General features: G+C 48.9%; 1 protein-coding gene across 2 annotated transcripts in view; it reads left to right on the forward strand.

The window, feature by feature from the left end:
* Nucleotides 1–25168, forward strand: part of EDRF1 (erythroid differentiation regulatory factor 1) — a 103550-nt gene that overhangs the window by 39927 nt on the left and 38455 nt on the right. For both annotated transcript variants that reach the window (XM_040435203.1, XM_040435204.1), the window contains 7 exons: nt 8504–8615; nt 11837–11984; nt 12077–12185; nt 16357–16468; nt 18029–18298; nt 19445–19516; nt 19608–19758. In XM_040435203.1, the coding sequence (XP_040291137.1) occupies nt 8504–8615; nt 11837–11984; nt 12077–12185; nt 16357–16468; nt 18029–18298; nt 19445–19516; nt 19608–19758 (974 nt within the window). The remainder of the gene's footprint in view (nt 1–8503; nt 8616–11836; nt 11985–12076; nt 12186–16356; nt 16469–18028; nt 18299–19444; nt 19517–19607; nt 19759–25168) is intronic.

The following is a 25168-nucleotide window of genomic DNA, read 5'->3' on the forward strand; positions in this document are numbered from 1 at the left end:
GGGGACACAAGAACCGTGGGTATAGCGATGTCCTCTAGGAGGCGCTGACACTAGTGAAAGCTGTTAGCTCCTCCCCTGGCAGCTATACCCCCTCCAGCCTGGAGAGAGAGCTTCAGTTTTTTCTAGTGTCAATAGGAGGCAAGACCTTCCTGCTCTGCAGGGGATCTCCTGAAGATTTTTTATTTTAGTTTATTTTTTTCCCTTCTTTTTCAGATGGGAAAACAGTGGTCGCCTCGCCTCCCTGTTCTCCCAGGGTCAAGTTGCGCCAGTGCCGGTCCCCGCACTGCTGCTGCCTCCCCCACAGAAGACAAGGTGGACCAGGGCAGCCTCGCTCCCCTGCATCCCGCCAGCCAAGGGGTCACCCATTCAAGCCCCCCTTTTCCAGCGTCCTGCCTCTACGGTGCCAGTAGCTGAAGGGGTGACCCTGCTGGACCAGAGGAGGGGTGAAGATGGCGGCAAGACAGAAGATGAGGTGAGTACACGGGACTAGGTAAGTATTAACCCCTTCCCCCTCCCTCCCTTCCTCTTGGCATGGTTCTCCCCTGGTGCTTCTCCCTCTCGGCATAGTTTTCTCCTGCCCTCAGGGTTAACTAGGGGGCCCTTATTATCTCTCAAGACCCCTATAACAGTCCCTCTCACTCCCCCCTAGGCGGGCCGCAACTCTCAGCCAAGGGCGAGATGGCGCTGCGGGGTGACAGTGTATACATCAGCGGGACGGAGAGGAGCGCACGGCTCCCGCTCCCCGCTACCGGCACTCTCTGAAAAGCCGTGCAGCGGCTTGCTTGGGCTGCAGCCTTTGTTTTCCAGTCACCTGCTGAGCCGGTCTGAGACTGCCTTAACCCTTCATGACCACCTACCATTCTTGGGCCGGCACCTATCTGGGGTTCTTTCCCTGGGTACACTGTACATGAGTGGAGGATTTAACCCCTTCCTGCCTCTTGTCGTTGAGGCTGTCTTCCTAGTTTAAAAAAAATAAAATAAAATAAAAATAATAATAATAAAGGAAATGTGCGTCCATACGGGTCTCCCTCCTCAGCCGCAGGGCCACCCGGTCTGTGTGGTCCCACACTGGGCCCGTGCCCTATCTCTGGTAAAGGGGGACCTCGCATAGTTCCCAATTGCCCTCAGTGTCCGTTTTGGTTGACTATTCTCAACCTGCGCAATCCAGTGACGGACCATTGCAGGATCCCAATCCGTCCTCCGGGGCCGTTTGGTTGATTCTCCACCTGCGCAATCCAGTGACGGACCACTGCAGGATCCCAATCTGTCCTCCGGGGCTGTTTGGTTGATAATTCTCCACCTGCTCAATACAGTGGAGAACTTCTGGAATTCCCAATCCACCTCTGGGGTCGTTTGGTTGATAATTCTCCACCTTCGTAAATCACGTGGAGGACAGCTGAAGTATTCCAAACCCACCCTCCGGGCCGTTTGGTTGATAATTCTCCACCTGCACAATTCAGTGAAGGATCTCCGCAGGTTTCTCAATCCGCCCTTCGGGGTCGTTTGGTTGATAATTCTCCACCAGCGTGTTCAATAAGGGACCTCTGACTTTCCCAATCCACCCTCCCGGGTCGTTTGGTTGATGATTCTCCGCCGGCGCAATTTTATACAGGACCTCTGTTCCCATTCCACTCCCTGGGTAGTTTGGTTGCTAAGCCCCCACCTGCGCAGTCCGCATCTGCCAGGGGCGAGGTTCTGAGGGGCAGACCTGCGCGCTGGCGGACCACAGCAGGTCATCTTCTCCTCGAATATCTCCACACCACTCCTTTCCTCCCCGGGTCACGCTCTGGCGCACCCTCTCACAGGTGCTGGTCCGTCCGAGGGAGGGGGGGAGGAGAATCACTGATTCAGACCCTGGCATGAATCCGAAGCAATCTCCTAAGATTGCGTCTACGGTGGCCAGCAGCACTTGTCGTAGGCATTACCCCCTTCTTTAGGCGGAGTAATTGCACTACTTTGGGATACAGTACTGACCTTATACATTGTTCCCTGTCATAGGTGGACTAAGTGCAATAACACTGATTTCAGTGCCGGACGTATACATTCCCCCTTCTGTAGGTGGCGGAATTGCATCTCCACATTGCATCTCCACTGGGCTCAGTACCTGCCGTATTTCATTAGCTTCTTCCACAGGTGGCGGGATGACATTATCACTGGTTACAATGTGTGCTGTATGCATTACCCCCTTATTTAGGGCTACTTGCACTCCCACAGGGTACAGGACTCGCCATATGCACTAGTTCTCGCCGTGGGCATTAACCCCCCTTCTTAGGTGGGGTCTTGTCTAGGAGTGCACCGAAATTCCGGCACCCGAAAATATCGGCCGAAAATGTACCTAATCCATTTCGGCCGATATTGTTACATATCGGCCGAAAATATGGGGTGTGGGATTTGTCACCCACCATCTGCGGGCGGTTTACTGCATCTTTATTTTACCTTACAATCGTGACGCTCCAGTAAGAACTCTGCAGGCAGAGCGGAGGGCGGCGTAACGTCACTTACTCACGTGACGCGCCTGCTCCGCCTCCTTCATTCATAAAGTGGGCGGAGCAGATGCGTCACGTGAGTAAGTGACGTTACGCCGCCCTCCGCTCTGCCTGCAGAGTTCTTACTGGAGCGTCACGATTGTAAGGTAAAATAAAGATGCAGTGAGTGATGCTGTGAGCAGCAGGGCAGGGGCTGTTATGGGTAGGGGGATCGGTCTATGGCACTGCTATGGGGAGGGGGGGATCTGTGCACTGTTATGGGGAAAGGGATCTGTGCACTGTTATGGGGAAAGGGATCTGTGCACTGTTATGGGGAAAGGGATCTGTGCACTGTTATGGGGAAAGGGATCTGTGCACTGTTATGGGGAAAGGGATCTGTGCACTGTTATGGGGAAAGGGATCTGTGCACTGTTATGGGGAAAGGGATCTGTGCACTGTTATGGGGAAAGGGATCTGTGCACTGTTATGGGGAAAGGGATCTGTGCACTGTTATGGGGAAAGGGATCTGTGCACTGTTATGGGGAAAGGGATCTGTGCACTGTTATGGGGAAAGGGATCTGTGCACTGTTATGGGGAAAGGGATCTGTGCACTGTTATGGGGAAAGGGATCTGTGCACTGTTATGGGGAAAGGGATCTGTGCACTGTTATGGGGAAAGGGATCTGTGCACTGTTATGGGGAAAGGGATCTGTGCACTGTTATGGGGAAAGGGATCTGTGCACTGTTATGGGGAAAGGGATCTGTGCACTGTTATGGGGAAAGGGATCTGTGCACTGTTATGGGGAAAGGGATCTGTGCACTGTTATGGGGAAAGGGATCTGTGCACTGTTATGGGGAAAGGGATCTGTGCACTGTTATGGGGAAAGGGATCTGTGCACTGTTATGGGGAAAGGGATCTGTGCACTGGTATGGGGAAAGGGATCTGTGCACTGTTATGGGGAAAGGGATCTGTGCACTGTTATGGGGAAAGGGATCTGTGCACTGTTATGGGGAAAGGGATCTGTGCACTGTTATGGGGAAAGGGATCTGTGCACTGTTATGGGGAAAGGGATCTGTGCACTGTTATGGGGAAAGGGATCTGTGCACTGTTATGGGGAAAGGGATCTGTGCACTGTTATGGGGAAAGGGATCTGTGCACTGTTATGGGGAAAGGGATCTGTGCACTGTTATGGGGAAAGGGATCTGTGCACTGTTATGGGGAAAGGGATCTGTGCACTGTTATGGGGAAAGGGATCTGTGCACTGTTATGGGGAAAGGGATCTGTGCACTGTTATGGGGAAAGGGATCTGTGCACTGTTATGGGGAAAGGGATCTGTGCACTGTTATGGGGAAAGGGATCTGTGCACTGTTATGGGGAAAGGGATCTGTGCACTGTTATGGGGAAAGGGATCTGTGCACTGTTATGGGGAAAGGGATCTGTGCACTGTTATGGGGAAAGGGATCTGTGCACTGTTATGGGGAAAGGGATCTGTGCACTGTTATGGGGAAAGGGATCTGTGCACTGTTATGGGGAAAGGGATCTGTGCACTGTTATGGGGAAAGGGATCTGTGCACTGTTATGGGGAAAGGGATCTGTGCACTGTTATGGGGAAAGGGATCTGTGCACTGTTATGGGGAAAGGGATCTGTGCACTGTTATGGGGAAAGGGATCTGTGCACTGTTATGGGGAAAGGGATCTGTGCACTGTTATGGGGAAAGGGATCTGTGCACTGTTATGGGGAAAGGGATCTGTGCACTGTTATGGGGAAAGGGATCTGTGCACTGTTATGGGGAAAGGGATCTGTGCACTGTTATGGGGAAAGGGATCTGTGCACTGTTATGGGGAAAGGGATCTGTGCACTGTTATGGGGAAAGGGATCTGTGCACTGTTATGGGGAAAGGGATCTGTGCACTGTTATGGGGAAAGGGATCTGTGCACTGTTATGGGGAAAGGGATCTGTGCACTGTTATGGGGAAAGGGATCTGTGCACTGTTATGCCCATAACAGTGCACATATCCCCCCCTCCATAACAGCGCCACCCACAGATCCCCCCTCTCCATAACAGCGCCACCCACAGATCCTCCCTCTCCATAACAGCGCCACCCACAGATCCCCCCTCTCCATAACAGCGCCACCCACAGATCCCCCCTCTCCATAACAGCGCCACCCACAGATCCCCCCTCTCCATAACAGCGCCACCCACAGATCCCCCCTCTCCATAACAGCGCCACCCACAGATCCCCCCTCTCCATAACAGCGCCACCCACAGATCCCCCTCTCCATAACAGCGCCAATCATTAAAAAAAAAGTATTTTAAAAGTATTTGGGCAAAAAGGCAGTTTCGGTTTTCGGTCAAGGGCATCCTGAATTTTCGGTTTCGGACCAGAATTTTCATTTCGGTGCACCCCTAGTCTTGTCCCTACCACTGGCTTCAGTACCCCGTACGCATTCCACCTTCCGTAGGTAGGGTAATTGCACCACCATTGGATACGGTCCGACTGTCGCGCTATCCTCCCATAGGCGGAGTGTTGCACATCACTGTGCTTCCTGCCTGCCTTACCCCCTTTCGCAAGTGATCCATTAGCGGGGGAATAACTGAATATCTTCAGATACGGCAATTCAACAGTCGGTACCCGGTACTCTTACTCTAGTGCTATATGAGGCCGCCAGTGGATACGGTGGCTATTCTCATTGTGTTCTTTTGGTGCTGGTTTTGGCCATGATTATAACTCCTCTGTCTTCTCAGGGGGTTTACTAGCATCACTTGTGTCCTAGAGACTCCCATCTCCACGGGTCTTCATTGTTCCAGTCGGTCATGATATTGTCCGCATCAGTAGTAGTGCGTACACAATTGCATATATATGGTGTGTACGTTCCAACTTACTCAGTGCTCACTGACTGTATTCTCTATCCACTACTCCTCCTTCTCGCTCTTAGACTGGGGCGTTATGGTTCGTGGCTTCTACGGATAGTCTCAGGCCTCCCTCTCAGTTTTTTTGCGCTGACGGGGCGAGCGCTGGCTACTACTGTGGGAGCAGTATTGCATACCACTACATACTTGGGTTCTGTCTGTTCAGTTTTTCATCAGTTGATGGACTCTTCTGCAACTGAAATCCTTGGCTAATTCTGTATAGCGCCAGTCTCAGACGGGAAATGGGCTTGGACCTAGCCTATTCGTCCACTGTCCTCCTCTGGATCATGATTCATAGACACCCCTTGGTAGTTCCTATGTTACTACCTTCCCTCATCTGCATCTGCACGGGGTATTCTTTTGGTGGCCTTCCATTCCAGACACTTCTCCGGTCCCGACTGGTGGGCTGTGGCGCCCTCCACATCCCTCCTTCTATGGGGACTCCTTCCATTGGTCTGAGTGTGCTAACGGTATCTACACGAAAGCTCCCCACCTTCTCTCCCGAGCAGGAGTTCTGGAAACATACGACATGGATGCCCTGACATCTCCTTGGCGGGAGTTCTCCCTCCTTACGTGTTTCTTCTCTCCTACCCAGGGTTCTACGGAGGATCAGATGGAGGGAATTGCGACAAATCCTGGTCGCTCTGGATTGGACCTGTCGCGCGTGGTACGCCGATCTCGTTCTCCTTCTGGAGATGTCCCTGGTCACTGCCACTCGGAGACCGGTCTTACATCGGCAGTTAGGTTCTTGGTTGACGGTGTGGCTTCCCCTGGTGCCCATGGGTAACCTTCCTTTAAGGAGTGGCACATACGGTTCCTCCGTACCGTCCTTTACCGCCTTGGGATCTGAATATAGTTCTCTCAGCGTTCCAGTATTCTCCCTTTGAGCCCTTGGGGAGACATCTCTCTCCGGCTCCTGTCCTAGAAGGTAGCTTTTTTTTCTTTTCTTGTGGCGCTCACATCCATCAGACGGGTGTTCGAGTTGGCGGCGCTCTCTTGCAGAGAACCCTTCATGGGTCTTCACAAGAATAAGGCGTTTCTCCGGCCCATTCCTTTTTTTCTCCCGAAGGTGGTCTCTGTCTTCCACATCAATGTAGAAATTGTCCTTCCTTCACTGTCCCTCTCCTTCACTGTCCCTCTCCTTCACTGCCTAGGGCAGGGAGTTACGTCATTATTGGCAGCCTCCAGTCCCATCCGGTGTACGGAACCCCTTTTTTGTCATCCAGAGGTTCCACGAAAAGGAATGGCATCCTCCGAGGTGGCAATTGCACGATGGATTCGGTCTGCAAATGCTGTACCATTCCGCACCGGTGCGGGGTTCCGCCCTTAGCCGTCACGGCTCGCTCCACTGAGCGGTGGACGCTTCTTGGGCTCTGAGGCATTGCGCCTCGGCTGCGCAGTTGTCTAACGCGGCTACCGGTCCTCCTTACACACATTCACAAAGTTTTTCCAGGTGCATTCTTATGCATCGGCGGCCGCTGCTTAGCCCGCAAGGTCTTGCAGGCGGCAGTTTCTTAGCTACCAGCAGGGACGCTTGCTTCCATGGGTCTGTGGTTTTTCCCTCCCCGTGGACTGCTCTTGAACGTCCCACGGTTCCTGTGTCCCCCAATGAATATGGGCGAGAAAAGGAGATTTTTGTATAACTTACCAGTAAAATCTCTTTCTCGCTCTTCATTGGGGGACACAGCACCCACCCAGTATTGTTGTTCGGCCACAGTGTGGCAGTTGCTGGTTAGAACCCTGTTAGGTCTTTTGGCATGGTTGGTGTTCCACGTTTTTTCGTTGGTTTACTTCTCCTACTGCTTGTGCACAAACTGAAGCTCTCTCTCCAGGCTGGAGGGGGTATAGCTGCCAGGGGAGGAGCTAACAGCTTTATCTAGTGTCAGCGCCTCCTAGAGGACATAGCTATACCCACGGTTTCGGTGTCCCCCAATGAAGAGCGAGAGAGAGATTTTACTGGTAAGTTATACAAAAATCTTCTTTTTTTTTGTCACCTTGTTCCCCCAAAAAATAGGATAGGACTGTTCGATTTTGGGCCGTACGTTCCATAAAATGCGGAATGCACGCTGCTTTTTTGTTGTTTTATTATTTTTTTTGAATGGTACAGAGTATCGCAATACTTTTTTATGTTATCGAAATCGATTCAAAATGTTGGTATGGTGACAACCCTAGTGGGTGTGTCCTTTCTGCTGCAGCTCTTTTCCTGTAACTGCCGCAGCTTCTAACAGAACGTATGGCTGGTGGCAGTTCGTCCAGCTCAGGAAAAGCACAAACAGCAGGTGGCGCTATACGGATACACGTTATTGAATAATTTACTGGCTCTACAAAATGTTTAATTACATGCAATTACAAAAGTATTCAGATCAGGTGGTGGTTGGAATAAATGTTGAATATGTTTTGTGACACAACCCCTTTAAATGATTTTGCACTATAAATGTTGACATCCAAACATACATTATGCGTAGAAGTGTTCAAATGATTGAGCAACAAAGGGTTGACACGTTCTAAGTGCAGGTAGTTTTCAGTATTATTATTTTTTAGGGAATTGCATTCGGTAGTTTGTTACATCATTCGCACGTCCTCCATGTGAACATTCCTCATGGCCAGAACCCTGGTGATCGTCGCATGTCGCCCGCAGCTTTTTCTATCCCGGGCAGCCATTGAGGTTGCAGGGATGACACAATTTTACATTGATCACCAAGGGGTCGTGTCTAGTGTTGAGCCAACTTGTGTTTTAAGTTCGGCGTCTAAAGTTCGGGTTGGGGTTATCGAAGTATCCCGTTATGGATTCCGCTACCATGGACCATAACGGAATTTAGAATCCATAACGGGATACTTCGATAACCCGAACTCGAACTTTAGACGCCGAACTTAAAACACTAGTCGTGTCCTTACTCCAGTCTCGGCAGGCTTTCTCGTGGCTACTACCTGATGAAATACTCTCCGTTTCTCCCTATTTTGCTCCCACAGCTTAAGTAAAAAAAATAATGCAAATTTCAAAAGCAAATCTTTCCTGGCACAATGCTCATGAAATGATGTCCTGTGCATCCTCAGGGCTATATGTCCAGTCTTTTACTTCTTTTTTGCTTGCCACAGTTTAATGTCCACAAATGTATGTATATTTTAGGGACAACAACAAGCCAATCAATGTGCTGACGGGGATTGATTATTGGCTTGACAACCTGATCTGTAACGTCCCGGAGCTCGTCATGTGCTTCCATGTGAATGGAATTGTGCAGGTAAGGTGTGAAGCACTGATCTGACTGTATTGTATAAGCGCATACACAAGGTAAGTGTCCTGGGTCGTATCTCCCCCGACTTCCTAGACGCTGATATTGACCAGCTGTGCATGCTTATTGTCATAGGAAAGCGGGATGAGCCGCTGACCCCTCTGGAGTGCTTACCTCTCGGGGTATGAAGGACGTGACTCCATGCGTTTGCAGTCAGAGGAAGTACACCTCATGCATCCTGGATTTAAACAGTAAATCCAGGATTTTGTTCCGCATTTTGCGGAAAGGAATTGCGGACCCATTCATTTCTGCGGGTCCGCACGATGTGCAGCCCGGCTCCGGAAATGCGGACCCGCACTTCCGGGTCCGCATTTCCGTTCCCGAAAAAAATAGAATATGTTCTATTCTTATTCGCAATTGCGGACAAGAATAGGAATATTCTATTAGTGCCGGCGATGTGCGGTCCGCAAAATGCGGAACGCATGTTGCCGGTGTCCGTGTTTTGTGGAACCGCAAAACACACTACAGACGTGTGAATGGAGCCTAAGGGCTCGTTCACTCAAACGTTTTTTGCGTATACGGTCTGTATAAGGAACCATTCATTACAATGGTTCCGCCAAAAAATCTTAATGTACTCCGTATGCATTCCGTTTCCATTTTTCCGTTTTTCTGTTCCTTTGAAAGATAGAACATGTCCTATTATTGCCTGCAAATCACGTTCCGTGGCTCCATTCAAGTCAATGGGTCCACAAAAAAGACGGAACACATACGGAACGTACTCGGTATGTCCTTCCGTATCCGTTCCGTTTTTGCGGAACCATCTATTGAAAATTTAATGCCCAGCCCAATTTTTTGGTAATTACTGTATATGCCATACGGAAACACAACAGAAACAAAAAAACGGAACAACGGATCCGTGAAAAACGTACCACAAGACACTGAAATAGCCATACGGCTGTGTGCAGGAGGCCTAAAGCAGTGCTGTAGGTTCCTGCAGTGGGTGACCATGCTGCAGCTACAAGAAACGTACCGAGAGGGACACTACAGTAAAGCAGCATTGTACCCACCTCATTCTCATAGGTTCCTGCAGTAAAGCAGCACTGTACCCACCTCATTCTCATAGGTTCCTGCAGTAAAGCAGCACTGTACCCACCTCATTCTCATAGGTTCCTGGCAGTAGGGCCACTGGTGATCCAAAACTGATGTAATTTCCTACATAAGAAGCCCTTTTTAATGTTCAGAGATTTAATGAGACTTTCAGACCCAAAAAAAACATTCACAGTAGGACTAAAGGCATGCAAGAAAAATTATAATAGGTTTGGCAATAGCTACTTGTTGACAGTTTCTGGCCCCAACAGAATCCACTAAAAGGGCCCTTTGCACGGACCGAGAATTGTAAAGATCATCGCTAACCAGCGTTTATAGTAAAAGATGTAGGTGTAAAAGACATTTCACGTACTCACAAGGTAATTAGGGTTTCTGAATGGATTTGTTAAAGGGGTTGTCTGGCTTGCGATATTGATGACCTATCCTCAGTATAGGTCATCAATATCAGCTCAGTGGGGGTCCGACACCCGGCGATCAGCGGTCGGAAGAGTCCATAGCGCTTGTGCCCTGCATTCTATTCACTGTTTACCTGCTCGCTGTCAACATTGCAGAGGTGAGTGGTGAAATTACATCTCCGCTGCCCTGTTTACTGGAATAGGATGGAGTGTAACTACAACCGATCCATCCCATTCAAGTGAATGGGACGAGCTGTAAATAGACCTGTTCACCGCTGCTGCAATGTTGACGGCGAGCAGGTAAACAGTAAAGAGAACACAGCACTCACAGCATTCAGTCACACCGCTAAATGGCTGGGGTGTCGGGAGTCTGACCCTCTCCGATCTGATAGTGATGATCTGTGCTGAGGATAGGTCCTCAATATTGCAAACTGGCTAACCCCTTTAAGGGTACTTTCCCACTAGAGTTTTTCTTTTCCGACATAGAGTTCCGTCCTAGGGGCTCTATCCTGGAAAAGAACTGATCAGTTTTATCCCAGTGCACTCTGAATGGAGAGCGATCCGTTCAGGATGCATCAGGACGTCTTCAGTTCAGTCTTTTTGACTGTTCAGGACGGAGATAATACCGCAGCATGCTACGGTTTTATCTCTGGCCAAAAATCTGGAACACTTGCCTGAATGCTGGATCCGGCATTTTTTTTTTACACAGGAATGTATTAGTGCCGCATCCGGCATTAAAAATACCAGAATGCCGGATCCGTCACGAAAAAATGTGAAAAAAAGAAATGCCGGATCCGCTTTTCCAGATGACACCGGAAAGACTGATCCGACATTTCAATGCATTTGTAAGACGGATCAGGATCCTGATCAGTCTTACAAATGCCATCAGTTGGCATACGATTTGACGGAACTGCCTGACGGATTCCTCTGCCGCAAGTGTGAAAGTAGCCTAAAGGAATACTTTTATATTGATGGTATAGGCCGAATGCACACGGCCGTGTTCCGCGGCCGAGAGCGGTCCATGGTATGCCGGGCTGGATTCCTGTTCAGAGCAGGAGCGCACGGCGTCATTGGTTCATGCCGCCGCTGCTTTACAGTAATACACTCGTATAGATCATACGAGTGTATTACTGTAGTGCAGCGGCGGCATGAAGCGCACGGCGTCATGGCAACCAATGACGCCGTGCGCTCCTGCTCTGAACAGGAATCCAGCCCGGCATACCACGGACCGCTCTCGGCCGCGGAACACGGCTGTGTGCATTCGGCCTTATCCTCAGGATAGGTCTTCAATATCTGATCGGCAGGAGTCTGACATCCGGCCGTCTCACCGATCAGCAGCAGGTTATTGCAGAGTGGATCCCATTGAATAGGAGACGACCTCTTTTGGTTTGAGATTTGCTTTGGCAGATTTCAGAATATAGGTGCACACAAAGCACTTTCCTCAACTGTATGGACTACGTAGTGTTAATAAGAAATATTGAGCTTTACTTTGAAGGGTTTATCCCATCAGAAAAACATACATCTACCCTAATAAAGCCTATGGATATTTATAGAGGTGGGGACCTGCGTAGGAAATTCGTAGAGTGGCTCTCGCTTTGGGATGCTGGCATGTATTGCGGCCCTTCCTCTGCAGCAGACAGCCAGTCGCTGGGGGTTTCTGCTGAAGGACCTATGGCACGGTGTCTGGCCTAAGGTTCTCACGGATATTTTTCTTTCTTTCCTTTGAAGAAATATGAGATGATTAAAACAGAAGATATTCCAAATCTGGATAACTCCAACTTCTCCACCAAGGTGATTAAAGACATTGCGCAGAATATTTTATCTTTTTTGAAGTCGAACTGCACAAAAGAAGGCCATACGTACTGGCTGTTCAAAGGTAATGTAGGGGTGCACCCGCTAAGGGCTTCTTCTCCTCCCTGTAAGTGAGTTTTGTTCATTCACTTTTGCCTCTTGTGTTCTCTCGGGCAGCCAGCGGCAGTGACATTGTGAAGCTCTACGACCTCACCACTCTGTGCGAAGAGACCGAGGACAAGTACCAGAACCCCTTCACTATGCCGGTGGCCGTGCTACTCTATAAGTAAGTCCTTTACTGACTGTGTTCAATATATACGTCTGGAAGGTGTTCTCATTGTTTCCTTTCACTGACAACAAGCACAGACCTTGAGAACTGCTGTTCCAACGCTTACTAGGTCCCCACATGGGTGACCCGCCTCACCAGTGATTGGCCGAGAAGCCATCTCCAGGCATTCCCTGCGTGTCCACCCGGCACCAGGTATCGGATACTAATCAGGACCCAGGGCAGGGGATCACGGAGGAGGAGGAGGGTGCCTTTTTTTATTTTTTTTTATTCTCCCACACTTTAGAAAGGGCTCAAAGAATTTTCTTTGAATGGAAAACCCTGTTTTAAAGGGAACCTGTCACCTTGAAATGACTGCGATCTATGGAAAGCATGTAATAAAGCAGGAGGAGCTGAGCAGATTGATATATAGTTCTGTAGGAAAAGATTCAGTATAAGGCTACTTTTACCCCTCCGATTTTATTTCTGGCAGGCTGTTCCGGCAGACAACAGCCTGCTGGCATTCTCCGGATCTGGTGCTGCCGGAGGCAGATGGAATGTTCACCGGCCCCATTTGGTATAATGGGGTCTGGCGGAGATCTGTACGCATTCCGGCAGACAAGAGGAGACCTGGCCTGACACAAACCGCAGCATGCAGATGACCCTGGTCAGGAAACACGTTCTGTGTCTCGGCTGCATCTCCCGGGCCGACCGCAGCTCCTCTGAACCAAACTGACTGTGCCATAGTAATGTATGCTATAGTCATTCTGTATCTGATTTGGGGACTTTTGCAGTGTACTCACATGTTATCTACACTGCAATATCCCTGCAGTCAGATGGAGACTTGCTGTATCATAAATTAGACACGACTGTTGTTTGGGTCCGCATCTGAGCCGCGGTTTTGGTGGCTCAGATGCGAACCCATTCACTTCAATGGGGCCGCAAAAGATGCGGACAGCACTCCGTGTGCTGTCCGCATCCGTTGCTCCGTTCCGTGGCCCCGCTAAAAAAATATAACATGTCCTATTCTTGTCCGCGCTTTGCGGACAAGAATAGGCATTTATATTGAAGGCTGTCCGTGCCGTTCCGCAAACTGCGAAACGTGCACGGACGCCATCCGTGTTTTGCGGGTCCGCGATTTGCGGACCACAAAACACACCACGCTCGTGTGCATGAGGCCTTAATGATGCATAATAAAATACGAATAACCCCCACAGAAAAGCTAGTGTGACACGATATACTGTCATCGGATATAACTAAATAACTGCTATATACTGCTAACATACACAGGCATAGCTAGGGCATATTATAGATGGGTATATACAATGCGGGCTATTTGGTGCAGGTTCTTACGCTTCCTGTAATTTTTACGTGGTGCCACTTGATGGAATAACTCACGGTTCTTGTGGTTTGGGAGGATGACGCTCACCGAGTTATAAAGTCACCAGAGAAAATGTTGTCGGGAGATGAATTGTCCCTGGGTGTCCCTTTTTGGCTATCCCTGCCTAAAAGCGGAGCACCCTCAACTACGTTGGGAAAACGAAGCGCGAATTGAGACGCAGTGTAGGTGACCACCTTGTCATCGCCGTGACAAAACCTATAGCACGTCACGTTCTGGAATACCACAACGGTGACTACAGGACTATTACATTTCAGGTAATCGAGGTAGTCCGTAGATCCCCTAGGGGTGGTGATTGGGACAAGAGGATTCTCTGTAAAGAGGCACAGTGGATACACAGTCTAAAAACGGTGTCTCATCTCGGCATCAACGAACAGACATTGGTCGCCTGTTTCCTTCGAAGAAACTTTTCCCTCGCTTCTTTTCTTGCTTTGTTTAGTAACTTCGTCCTCCTTTTCTAATTTTGTGTACTCTTGTTAATCTGCCTTTTAGTATCGGACCAGAATAAGTCATATGTGTACATAATGTATCTAATGGGGTTTCTGGGCTTTATGGGTATTTATCCCTTATCCTTGGTTTATTAATCTTAGTCTCCCTCACTTTGTTTATTCAATTTCTGGTCAGCCTCAGTAAGCCTGCCCGAGTCCCCTCTCCCGTTTAATACAGATATTAATGTTGATTGGTATCTGCCCCAATATCACGTGCAGCAGTTCTTAAAAAAAAAAAAATAGGGCGGTGGAACACATGTTCACAGTCCATTTCCATCATTCTACGATCTGCGTTCCATTCCGCTTCCTAATGCGTTCCACGGACCGGAAGTGCGTTTCATCCACCGGAAGTTGTTTTTCTTTCGGTTCACACGCACAGTCCGACTGGTCCCTTTATTTATAGGGATAATCCTATCCCTCACTCATCTAATTCGCCTTTATAAAGGCAATTTTTCGTATGTTTAGCATAATTTTTTTTATTTTATGATCTACGCATGTATTAACATTGTGGAACGCATTTGCGTTTCATACACCGGAAGTCATGTGCAATTTGCATCCTCTTCAGGTAATCACGCTCCTGAGAGCTGGAGGGTCATGTGCAAACACAGGTATTTTACTGGGTATAAAAGAGGGGGTCTTTGGGCATGTATTTGCGCTCACTTCATCCTGGCTGCCAGTATCTTTTTGTCCCCTGATGAAACGCGTCAGGACTCGGTTTCACATATTCATTTAGGGCTTTCTAGGGCATTTTTTCCAGGGTTTAGTGGAGTCGCCCCTTTCGGGGCGGGTTCTCCGCTTTTAGGCAGGGATAGCCAAAAAGGGACACCCAGGGACAAGTCATCTCCCGACAACATTTTCGCTGGTGACTTCATAACCCGGTGAGCGTCATCCTCCAAAACCACAAAAACCGTGAGTTATTCCATCAAGTGGCACCACGTAAAAATTACAGGAACCGTGAGAACCTGCACCAAATAGCCCGCATTGTATACTTGTATGATATTACCCATCTATAATATGCCCTAGCTATGCCTGTGTATGTTAGCAGTATATCGCTAACAGTTATTTAGTTATATCCGTTGACCATATATCGTGTCACACTAGCTTTTCTGTGGACATGTTATAATTGATGAAATTATCATCTTTCTGTGGGGGTTATTCGTATTTTATTATGTATCAGTAAAAGTTACATTTTAGTTTTTTCTCTACTTGTAAGCCAGTGTTCTATAACTCCGTTATTTATGTCTTGATTAGGAGTCCAGTGGGCGGTGCTATCAGTGATTGACGACCTTCTCCTATAAAGTGTTAACTGTTTATCACGGATTACGACCGCCCACTGGACTCCTAAGCCCAGAATAAACAGAGATTTGAATCGATAAGTTACAGGCCTAGTTCACGCAGTCAGTGGGGCTTATTTATAAAGGGGCTTGCGACTATGTTAGACATAAAAATAGTCACAAGTCTCCTTTTTGACCGGACAATATTAAGTTTCACGGCTTGTGTTGAAAGGTTTTCTCAGTGCGACGTAGGGGGAGCAGGTGCGTGTCGGGGGACAGCAAATTTACTAACACGTATGTACATGTTGGCTAAACACTACAGCAGCCTTCGTGGCGTAGTTGTTCCACCATGCACACGGCGCTTCGTCATAAATCAGGCAGATCGTCCGGTAGCAAAAGGGGAATCCAAGACCGGTGTGAGAAGTATCCCCCTCCCCTCTGTGCAGCTGACTGGTGATAGATCTAAAAGTCTGTTATTATAAGATCCTAATTTCCTGTGCAGGGAAGGTTTTATTCTCGCCCCGTAGTACTGTTACGTCTGGTGTAATAAGCCTCCCGTGCAGGAACAGGTGATAATATGTCTGAATAGAACGGGGAAATTGACGTGAGTTACGGAGCGTTGCGTCTCCGTGGGACTTTAAAAGAGCCACTCAAGAATAATTAACTGCTGATGAGCGAAGTAATTAAATCCCATCCCTCAATCCCTTCTTGCTAATAATACCAATGGAAGGCTGGATCTTTTTGAACACTTCTGTGTTCGGTAATCCGTGTCACTTGTAATGTCTCCCTGAGGTGCACTTGTAAACAAAGCCGGCGTCTCCGTGGAGTTGTGCTCGGTACGATAGCATTAAATATTTTAGCATCGTGCATTAAAACTGTAAAGATTTTACGGCCTCGAAAAAAGGGAGCGCAGCAACAATGAGACAAATGGCATCCGGGCGTGAGGGGGGCGACCTCATGTGGCCGCTGGTGGTACTGCAGGAACATTACACAGATTCTGACTCCTGATTGTTCTTGTGATTTCTATATAGGGTGGCGTGTAACATGATGATGAAGAAAACCCAGAATAGAAAACATTATGGAACTATTCGCACTTTGTTGTTGAACTGTCTGAAGTTAGTGGATAAAGGAAGGCACCCACAGGTATGTTTAAATGGTAGTTTATCTATTAAAGAGGTATTCCCCGGTTAGATGTTTATGGTATATCCACAGATTATGCCATAAATGTAAGACACCCACACCTATGTGCAGAACAGGGGGACCCCTGACCTGCCGGGAGAAACGGCCTCTGTATCCAGGTGGAGCATAACTGTACAAGTAGCGGTGCATGCTCAGCTCTCATCCGCTGGTATGGCAGTTACAGAACCTGTTGAGTTTTCCCTTCCAGCTATTTTCCTCGTATATGCCCAGCCACCTCTCCATCCGTTCTCCACCCGGATGCAGTGACCAGCGGCCGCCTCACCGGTCGTCTTGGGGTAGGGTCTTCCAGAGGTAGGACTTGCATCTATTAGACATTTATGTTCTACCCCATGGACTATGGGGCACGCTTTTTTTTTTTTTAAGACCGGCATTTTAGACACCTCTCTTAATAAAGCCCCATCGCTGGCAGAGGATCCGCCGAAGTTATGAAGAGGTGCTGGCCTCTCACCATAACTTTGGCGCATCCAGCGCCAATTCTAAATGCAAGATGGCTTCCTTGCTGTCTTACATTTAGACCATTTTCTACTCTTAAAACAGGCGTAGTAAATGGTGACTGAGACGGGCCTGCTGGTCCACCCCCGCCCACAATTTCTGAACTGGCGTGAGCAGGGCGAAGTCGTAGATAGTGGTGCAACTTACCGTTGTGCCGCCATCTGTGCCTGAAATATGCCTAATTTAGGCGTATTTCAGCTTAGTAAATGACCCCCTGTGTTTCTATGCACACTACGCATCGCCCATTTCCCCTTCTCCTGCCTAAACCAACAGCCTGGAGGCTCCAGTGCGTTGGGCTTTCATGTGTCTGAGCAGTGCTGACCTTTTCCTCTTGATATTAGATGAGAAACTGAACGGTTATGTTGCTCTGCATCCCCAATATGTCTGTTCGGCACATGACAGGACTGATCTGGAGCAATGGGTCAGTGCCAGTCTTCACTTATGGCCTAATGGGGTTCAGTAGGGGATATTTGGAACGGTGGATTTTAGTTGAGTAAGATTTGGAAGGTTCTGAACTCCATAACCCTGGGCTAAAACAGCTTTATTGTTCTGTCTGTGTAAAAAAAAATATATATATTTTTTTAACGCTTGACGAACAGGTCCAGCTCCTTCAGTCCATCACTCATCCTGGTGCTCCAGTCCCCACATGTAAACTTCCAGCACCGGCAGGGTGACGTGCCCTGCTGCAGCCCAAGGTGTGTAACCCATTATTGAGTCGTGTGCCACTTGGGGTACACATCACCCCTGCGACCAGTTATTTTGGCTACAGTGGCACACGTGATACCCGTCCATTGAGGCAGTTCACATGCGGGGATTGGAGTGCGGAAAGGAGACCGCTGGACCGGAGGAGCTGGATGCGAGTGGCTAGAAACAGGTAATTGTACTTCGGATGGGGGAGAATCCTAAAAAAGTATAAAAAGCTGGACAACCACTGGACTCGACTTTTTAATAATGACTGCCGATTCGGCGTCTAAGCATTGACTAAGCACATATGTTTGTTCTTCCTGTTAGATTATTGCTTCAGCCAACTACATGCTGTCAGAGCTGTTTCAGCTGGAGCCTAAGAAAGAAGAAAGTGGAGAAGGATCTCTCAATGGGAACTCTGATGAGAGCTATAGCGAGGAGGAGGAGGATGAAGAAGAGGAGCTGCCCGATAGTGATGAAAATGGTTCATACAGTCATCCGCCTAACCCCCCAGAAGACTGCAAAGCTGTGGCCATCATAAAATCTGTCCGGGAGCTGTCTGTTCCAGAGAAGTACAAGTCCACTCATCAGATCAGGGTAAGGAGAGAGCGGCGCGGCCAAACATTTGTATGGAGGCTGAAGATGTGAGCAAAACCTTCCCAGAGCTTAAAGCGAACCTGTCACCATGATTTTGTGCATAGAGCTGGGGACATGGGCTGCTAGATGGCTGCTAGCACATCTGCAATACCCAGTCCCCATAGTTCTCCGCGCTTTTATTGTGTTAAAAAACCGTTTTGAGTGATATGCAAATTACCTGATATGAGTCCTGTAGCCGGAGATGAGTCAAGCGGAAAGGAGCCCAGCACCGCCCCGCGTCCTCCGAATCTCCTCCTTGCTGGCTGACGTCACAGAGCTGGAGCGCCGAAATCTCGCGATGCGCGAGCTAGCGCATGCGCAGTGTCGGCATCATGTTCATTCCCTGTGCTGGCATCAGCACAGGGAACGAACTACGCATGCGCTAGCTCGCGCATCGCGAGATTTCGGCGCTCCAGCTCTGTGACGTCAGCCGGCAAGGAGGAGATTCGGAGGACGCGGTGCGGTGCTGGGCTCCTTTCCGCTTGACTCATCTCCGGCTACAGGACTCATATCAGGTAATTTGCATATCACTCAAAACGGTTTTTTAACACAATAAAAGCACACAGAGCTATGGGACCTGGGTACTGCAGATGTGCTAGTGGCCATCTAGCAGCCCATGTCCCCAGCTCTATGCACAAAATCCTGGTGACAGGTTCGCTTTAAAGTCTAATATTTTGTTTTGCATTTTTTTGTTTTTATAACAGGAGAGTATATTCTCCATCTAATGCCACTTCCTATGTATCCCTCTAAAAAAAAAAAAAAGCAGTTGCAGAACACCAGCAAATGAGCCTCAAAAGTCGTAGACAGAGCAAGCTGCAATTTTCCAAAAATTGCATTTTTGTACTGGGTTTCCAAAGTACCTACGACTTACAGCTAACATCTGGAGATGCTGGGACAAAGGGTAAAAAAAAAAAAAAAGGAGATGAAGAAAATCATAACAGATAATTAGGATTTCAGTTGAGTCAGGCGCTCACCTTCCAGCCTTCACGGCCCTTCCCTCTTATTACATTAATTTCTCAGCCCAATAAATGCTATGATTGCCGGTCATTATCAATCGTTGCATGCGTCTTCCAGTGTTTAACCATCAGGGCTGTATTTTATTTCCAGCCAAGCTGCACATTCCCAGTTTGCAGTGACACAGAAGAACGCTGCCGCTTGGTCCTCAGTTACGTCCTAGAAGTAAGTTGTGCGCGTATATTAGACTCTTACATCAGGTTTTACAGCAACCATCTCTGATGAGGTTCAACATGAAGCTTTGTGCTTGTTTCAGGGGTTGAAATGTATTGACAGCAGTATTAAAAAGGAAGGCGAACTCCCAGCAGCTGACCCCCACACGCCAATACCCCTAAAATATGAAGATGAGCCCGCCAATGTCGTCTCCGAGTGCCTGGAAAAACAGATGGCACTGTTTCTGCAAAAAAGTAGGTTTTATGCTTTGCTTTACTGCACATGGTATGCAGGAGCCTCCAACACAGATGTGAACAGCGCCTTTAAGATATGGATGGCATGCCCACTTCTTTGTGTTCAGTCCCGAAGGGGTGCCAGCAGAAGAAGGAGGCATGGGGCACATCCACTCTGTTTTCATTACCTGCAAATGACACGTTGGTGAAATGTCTCTCTGACATGGAGGTTTGCATTTGGTGAACCTTCACATGCGTTAGGGAATTGCACGTGTATAGGCTACATGTACCAGTTGTTGTAAACTGGTTTACAGTGAATAGCTGTTTGTTTTTTTAACAGATAGTTTCTCGTTTGTCATTGGGGGACACTGCACCATGGGTATACACCCAGCTACCACTAGGAGGCGACACTAGATATCAAAAAGATTGGCTCCGTCCAGATGGGCTATACCCTCTCCACAGACACTAGGCTAATTAGTTTTAGTCTAGTGTCCGTAGGAGGCAGACATGCCTTGCTGCTTTTTTATTTTTATTCTTTTATTTTATTCCTTTTGTCTGCAGGTCTCGGCCTGTTGCAGGATGGGGCTCTATCGTGGATAACCACTTTAGTTGCACCTCCTGCCGGCTCGTACTTTGAGTACCTCGCCGGTCACCCAGTCCCCCATTACTGCATCCGTAGTGGCATGCCGGTAATCCCACGTAAGTGTGAGTTTGCCGAAGGGGTGATGACGGACGTTAAGTATTACCCCCTGCGTCCCCTGTCCCATGGGGTCTCGGATTAGTTCCCCTCCTTTGGCCAGGGGGTGGGTTTCACTTTATTCGGGGGTTCTGGGAAACCCTCCTCCTGGCCACCCATGCTCCTCCCCGGCCTTCCCTTCTACCTTAGTCCCCGGTTTCTGCCGTGACTAGGCCGCATCTTCTCTGGCCTTTCCTCAGGTCCCAGGTGCGCCTTTTGCCCCGTTTTTCCCCTCCCTGAGCATCGCTCCTCCTCAGGAGCCCCCACACCAGTTTTTTTTTTTTCTTTCCGGAGGACACCCGGCTCCTGCGGTTCCGCTTCATTAATCGAGGCCCCGGCCTTTACCTTGACTAGGCCTCATTCTCTCCCGCCCCCTTCTGGCTTCCCAGGCTTTTTTCCTGGCCCCTCCCCGATCCTCTTGACTTTTGGGAGGGGCCTCCTCCCCCCTATCTCATTCAAGCGCGGGCTTTAGCTCCGTGGGCGGAGTTTTCACTTAACTCCGGCTTCAGGGCCCCCATCTTCCCAGCATCAAGGATCATCCCATACAGCCTTCCTGCACGCTTCTGCGGCTGCTGCAGCATCCCTTCGGGGACACAGCACCTGGGGTCCGGTAGGACAGCGTCCGGCTGACTGTTTTTTTTTTCCGGGTTCCAGGCTGACAATGCTGAGAAGTCCCCCATTCCCAGCCCACCTTCGGGGGCGCCACGTATTTTTCGTGCGCCCGTTGTAGAAAGTTGCCATGCGATCAGCCTTGACCCTGTTTGTGTGCAGTGCCTGGTTTCCAGGCCCCCTCAGGGCTCCCTGCCCCCCCTTTCTGCGTAGGCCCCTCCTGAATGTGTCCCTTCTCTGTCCCAGGCCATAGGGAATCTAGCCCTACCCTCCCAATCCATGGTGGAGTTATTGGACCGCTTGCCTGCCCAAATGCGGCCGCCTCTGCCCCCCCCCCCCCCCCCCAGGGACTCCTCTGCTAATGGGGTACTCTCACGCTCAGACATCAGGTCACGTAATCAAAGGGTTATCTCAACCAGGTCCTGCTCCTACTCTGTGTCCTCTGGTCACTTCCAGGACAGAAATCCCTGCCCTCATGCGGCAGCATCAGCCCCCCCGGGAGTCCTTTGCTTCCTGCCTCGGTCAATATCAGGGGGCAGAGTCCAATAGCAGCCTATGGTCTCCCCTCATAGGTCCCGCTCACCCCCTGCATCCTGGTTTCCTCCCAGGACGGGACTAGCACTGAGGGAAATGCCTCAGGTTTCTCCTGCCTCATCGGGGGACTCCTTTGCACCCAGTCTGACTCGGAACAGAGCATCAGGCGGTCTTCCACCATACAGAATCTCTCTGGGTGGTCAAAGACAAATGTCCACTGAGGAACCTCTCCTCTCCAGGGTTGGTATCACCTTTAGTGGATTTTCAGATGGCACTCCCCTGGTTGCACAGGTAATTATCCACACAGGTAAGTCAGCTTGCCGCCTCTGTAGTAGGTGGTTCTTTACCCGCCACCGTGTTTAGCACCCCGGCCCACCTATGTGGTGTCCCAGGTACGTACTCCTTCCCCTTCACAGGGGGTACTCGTACCACTGCCAAATGCTGTATCTGGCAGACTTTTCTGGTTCCAATGTATCTCCTTTTCAGGTGGAGTAATTTCACTATTACCAGGGGCTATATTCCAGGTATTACTTCTCCAGACACTGTAGCCAATACACCATCTTGGTGCTAGTGTGCACCATGCAACCATATTACTCCCTTATTAAGCTATAGCCATTTCACCTGTCTGGTTCTAATGCGCTCCATGCACTATATACTCCATTATTGGGTGCAGTACCCGTACCATCTTCAGACGCTATAGTCATTTCACTTGTCTGGTACTAGTGTGCACCATGTAGCCACATTACTCCATTATTGGGTGGAGTACTTGTACCATCTCCAGAGGCTGTAGCCATTACACCTGTCTGGTTCTAGTGTGCATCACGCAGTCATATAACTCCTTTATCAAGCGGAGTACCTATACCAGTTCCAGATGCTGTAGCCATGTCTCCACTCTCATTATAGTGTACATCATGCAGCCAGATTACTCCTAGTCTCGGGAAGAGTATTTGTAGTATCTCCAAGTATTTGGTACAATCTGTGGCCCATACGGCTCCTGCATTGCCCTTTCCTGGCTCTGTGTGATAGGCAATCATGTGGCCCCTCTTCATGCGGAGTGATGGTACCATCCCCAGACGCTGTATTCATCACTCTGTTCTGGTTCTAGTTTGCATCTGGCACCCATTACCGTCGTCCTCGGCGGTGTACTTGTACTATCTCAAGGCGCTGTATCCGACAAACCATCCTAGTTGTAGTATGTAACTGGTAACCATATGTTCCCCCCCTTCTCGGGCGGAGTAGAGTTGCAACTGTTAGATCCAGTATATGGCTGCCCTGTTCAGATCTGACACCCGGTGCAGTACCCCCTGAACCAGGCCCTCTGAGTGCACCAAGTCTTCTCATCGCCCCTGTACTAGGCATGATTTTTACTTATGCTTGAAGCATTAGTTAACAAGACTTCTCAGACAACCACACTCCCTCCGCCATGGGCAGGTTGTTGGCTATCATGCTAGGTTTATTTCTTTGTCAACCCTATAAAGTACTACTGTATTCTGCGCTGCCACGTTACCCCATTTCATGGATGGAGTATTCGCGTCGTTGTTACTGCCTCTCTGCTTTCTTTTCACAGAATTAGGGCTCATGCACACGACCGTATGCCCTCCGAGACATACGGTACGTGAGCGGGCCATTTGTCCCGGAGCGGCATACATTGTGTGCACAGGAGCGCACAGGATCATAGGTTACCATGATGCTGTGCGCATCGGGCCGCCTGAAGGACTGTTGTCCCGCACTCATATGATATTATGAGTGCGGGACAATAGCCCCGCGGGCGGCCCGATGCGCACAGCATCATAGTAACCTATGATGCTGTGCGCTCCCGTGCGCATGATGTATGCATGAGCCCTTACATGGTCCAGTCCTGGCAGAGTACCTGGATCACCACTGGATGTTCTTTCCTGCAGGGTGCTGTACTTGGCCTTCACATGTACAGCATTGGCTGGAGCTGGGTGTTTCCCCTTGTTCCCTTCTTGCATATGGCCTTTTTTCCCCAGGCACGTGTCCTTGGGATCCTAGCGGTCTACCATAATTTTTCTCTGTCTCTTCCTGGTCCTGGACCCTCTCGGCTCACTTCCTTAGTTTTCTACCTACCATTTCATGCTATGGCCTCTCCTGGTCCTGTTGGGTTATATGGTTCTCGTGCACCTGTGCGCCCAACTTTTTGCATGAGAGTTCCTTCCCACCCTCTGGGACTGCTTTGGGAGGTCCCATAGTCCTGTGTCCCCCAATGACATTAACAAGAAAATTTGATTTTTGTACTCGCCATTAAATTCAGTTTTTCGTTCAATTCATTGGGGGACACAGATCCCACACTTTGTTTTCATTCTCTTTCTGTCACCGGGCTGCTGTTCTTCTTCCTTCTCCGTTCCAGGACATGTTGGTTCTTTGCTATTGGTTCAAACTGAATAGCCTAGTGTCTGTGGAGAGGGTATAGCCCACCTGGGCGGAGCCAACCTTTTTGATATCTAGTGTCGCCTCCTAGTGGTAGCTGGGCATATACCTATGGTGCTGTGTCCCCCAATGAATTGAACGAGAAACTAATTTTACGGTGAGTACAAAAATCCATTTTTTTTAATATGTAAAACATGCATAAAGCGCATGAACAAAAAATGTAGTGCAAAGTCAATTTTACACAAATTAGCCCTTAGGTGCAAGGAGGGCGTTGCTCTTGCACCCGAGGCTCGCTCACTTGCCTTTGAATTACAAAGCCAGGCAGTGTAGACGTACTTAAGCCTGGTGCAGAAGGCTCTGTGGAGTGTGTTTGGCGAATGCGCTGTACATGGCTATAGATCACCGGGTGTTCCTGCAAGACTTCAGGGCCAGGCGTGAGTACGTCTACACTGCCTGGCCTTCACAGTCAAAGCGGGACATCAAGACAAGTAAGCTGATCTTCGGTTGCAACGGCAATGCCTTAGTTGCACCAGGGGATAATTTGCATAAAATGAAAAGCATTAAAATTAAAAAGAGCATTACATTGACAAGTGCACATCTGAAAATGCGACTGATTGTAGTTACGGGTACCTGGTGACAAATTCCCTTTTAAAAGAACAATTGTCCCCTCTCCTAACATGCCAGTTCTAGTAACATTTGCATTGCCTACAGAATAATAATTATTTTGGAGCGTCTATTTTTATGAATCTATTGTTCCCACTTTATATTTATGAATATATTTCCAACTGGGTCTTACCATTCCCTTGTTGACAGTGTTGTGTCCCTGCACAGTCTGACTGGACAGCGTGATGAGACCATGCAGGGCACACACCCCATTATTAACATCTAACTGGCAATTTATTACATTTCTAGTAGAAATAACCTAGGAATGGCTTAGTACATAGTCATAAGAATAGATGCTTCAGAATTGTCAGTTCACATGGAATACAATTATTTACCAAAACCATCATGTCAGGAGAGGTGACAGGTCAACTTTAAAGGGGTTATCCCAGGAACAGCTTTTATCTATAATCAGAATATGTGTTAAATAACAGATTGTCGGGGGCAGACTGATGGGACCTGCAATGATCCCAAGAACTGGGGGTCCCAAAGTGCCCAGTCTGA

Source organism: Bufo bufo, chromosome 6, assembly GCF_905171765.1.
Source record: "Bufo bufo chromosome 6, aBufBuf1.1, whole genome shotgun sequence".
NCBI lineage: Eukaryota > Metazoa > Chordata > Amphibia > Anura > Bufonidae > Bufo > Bufo bufo.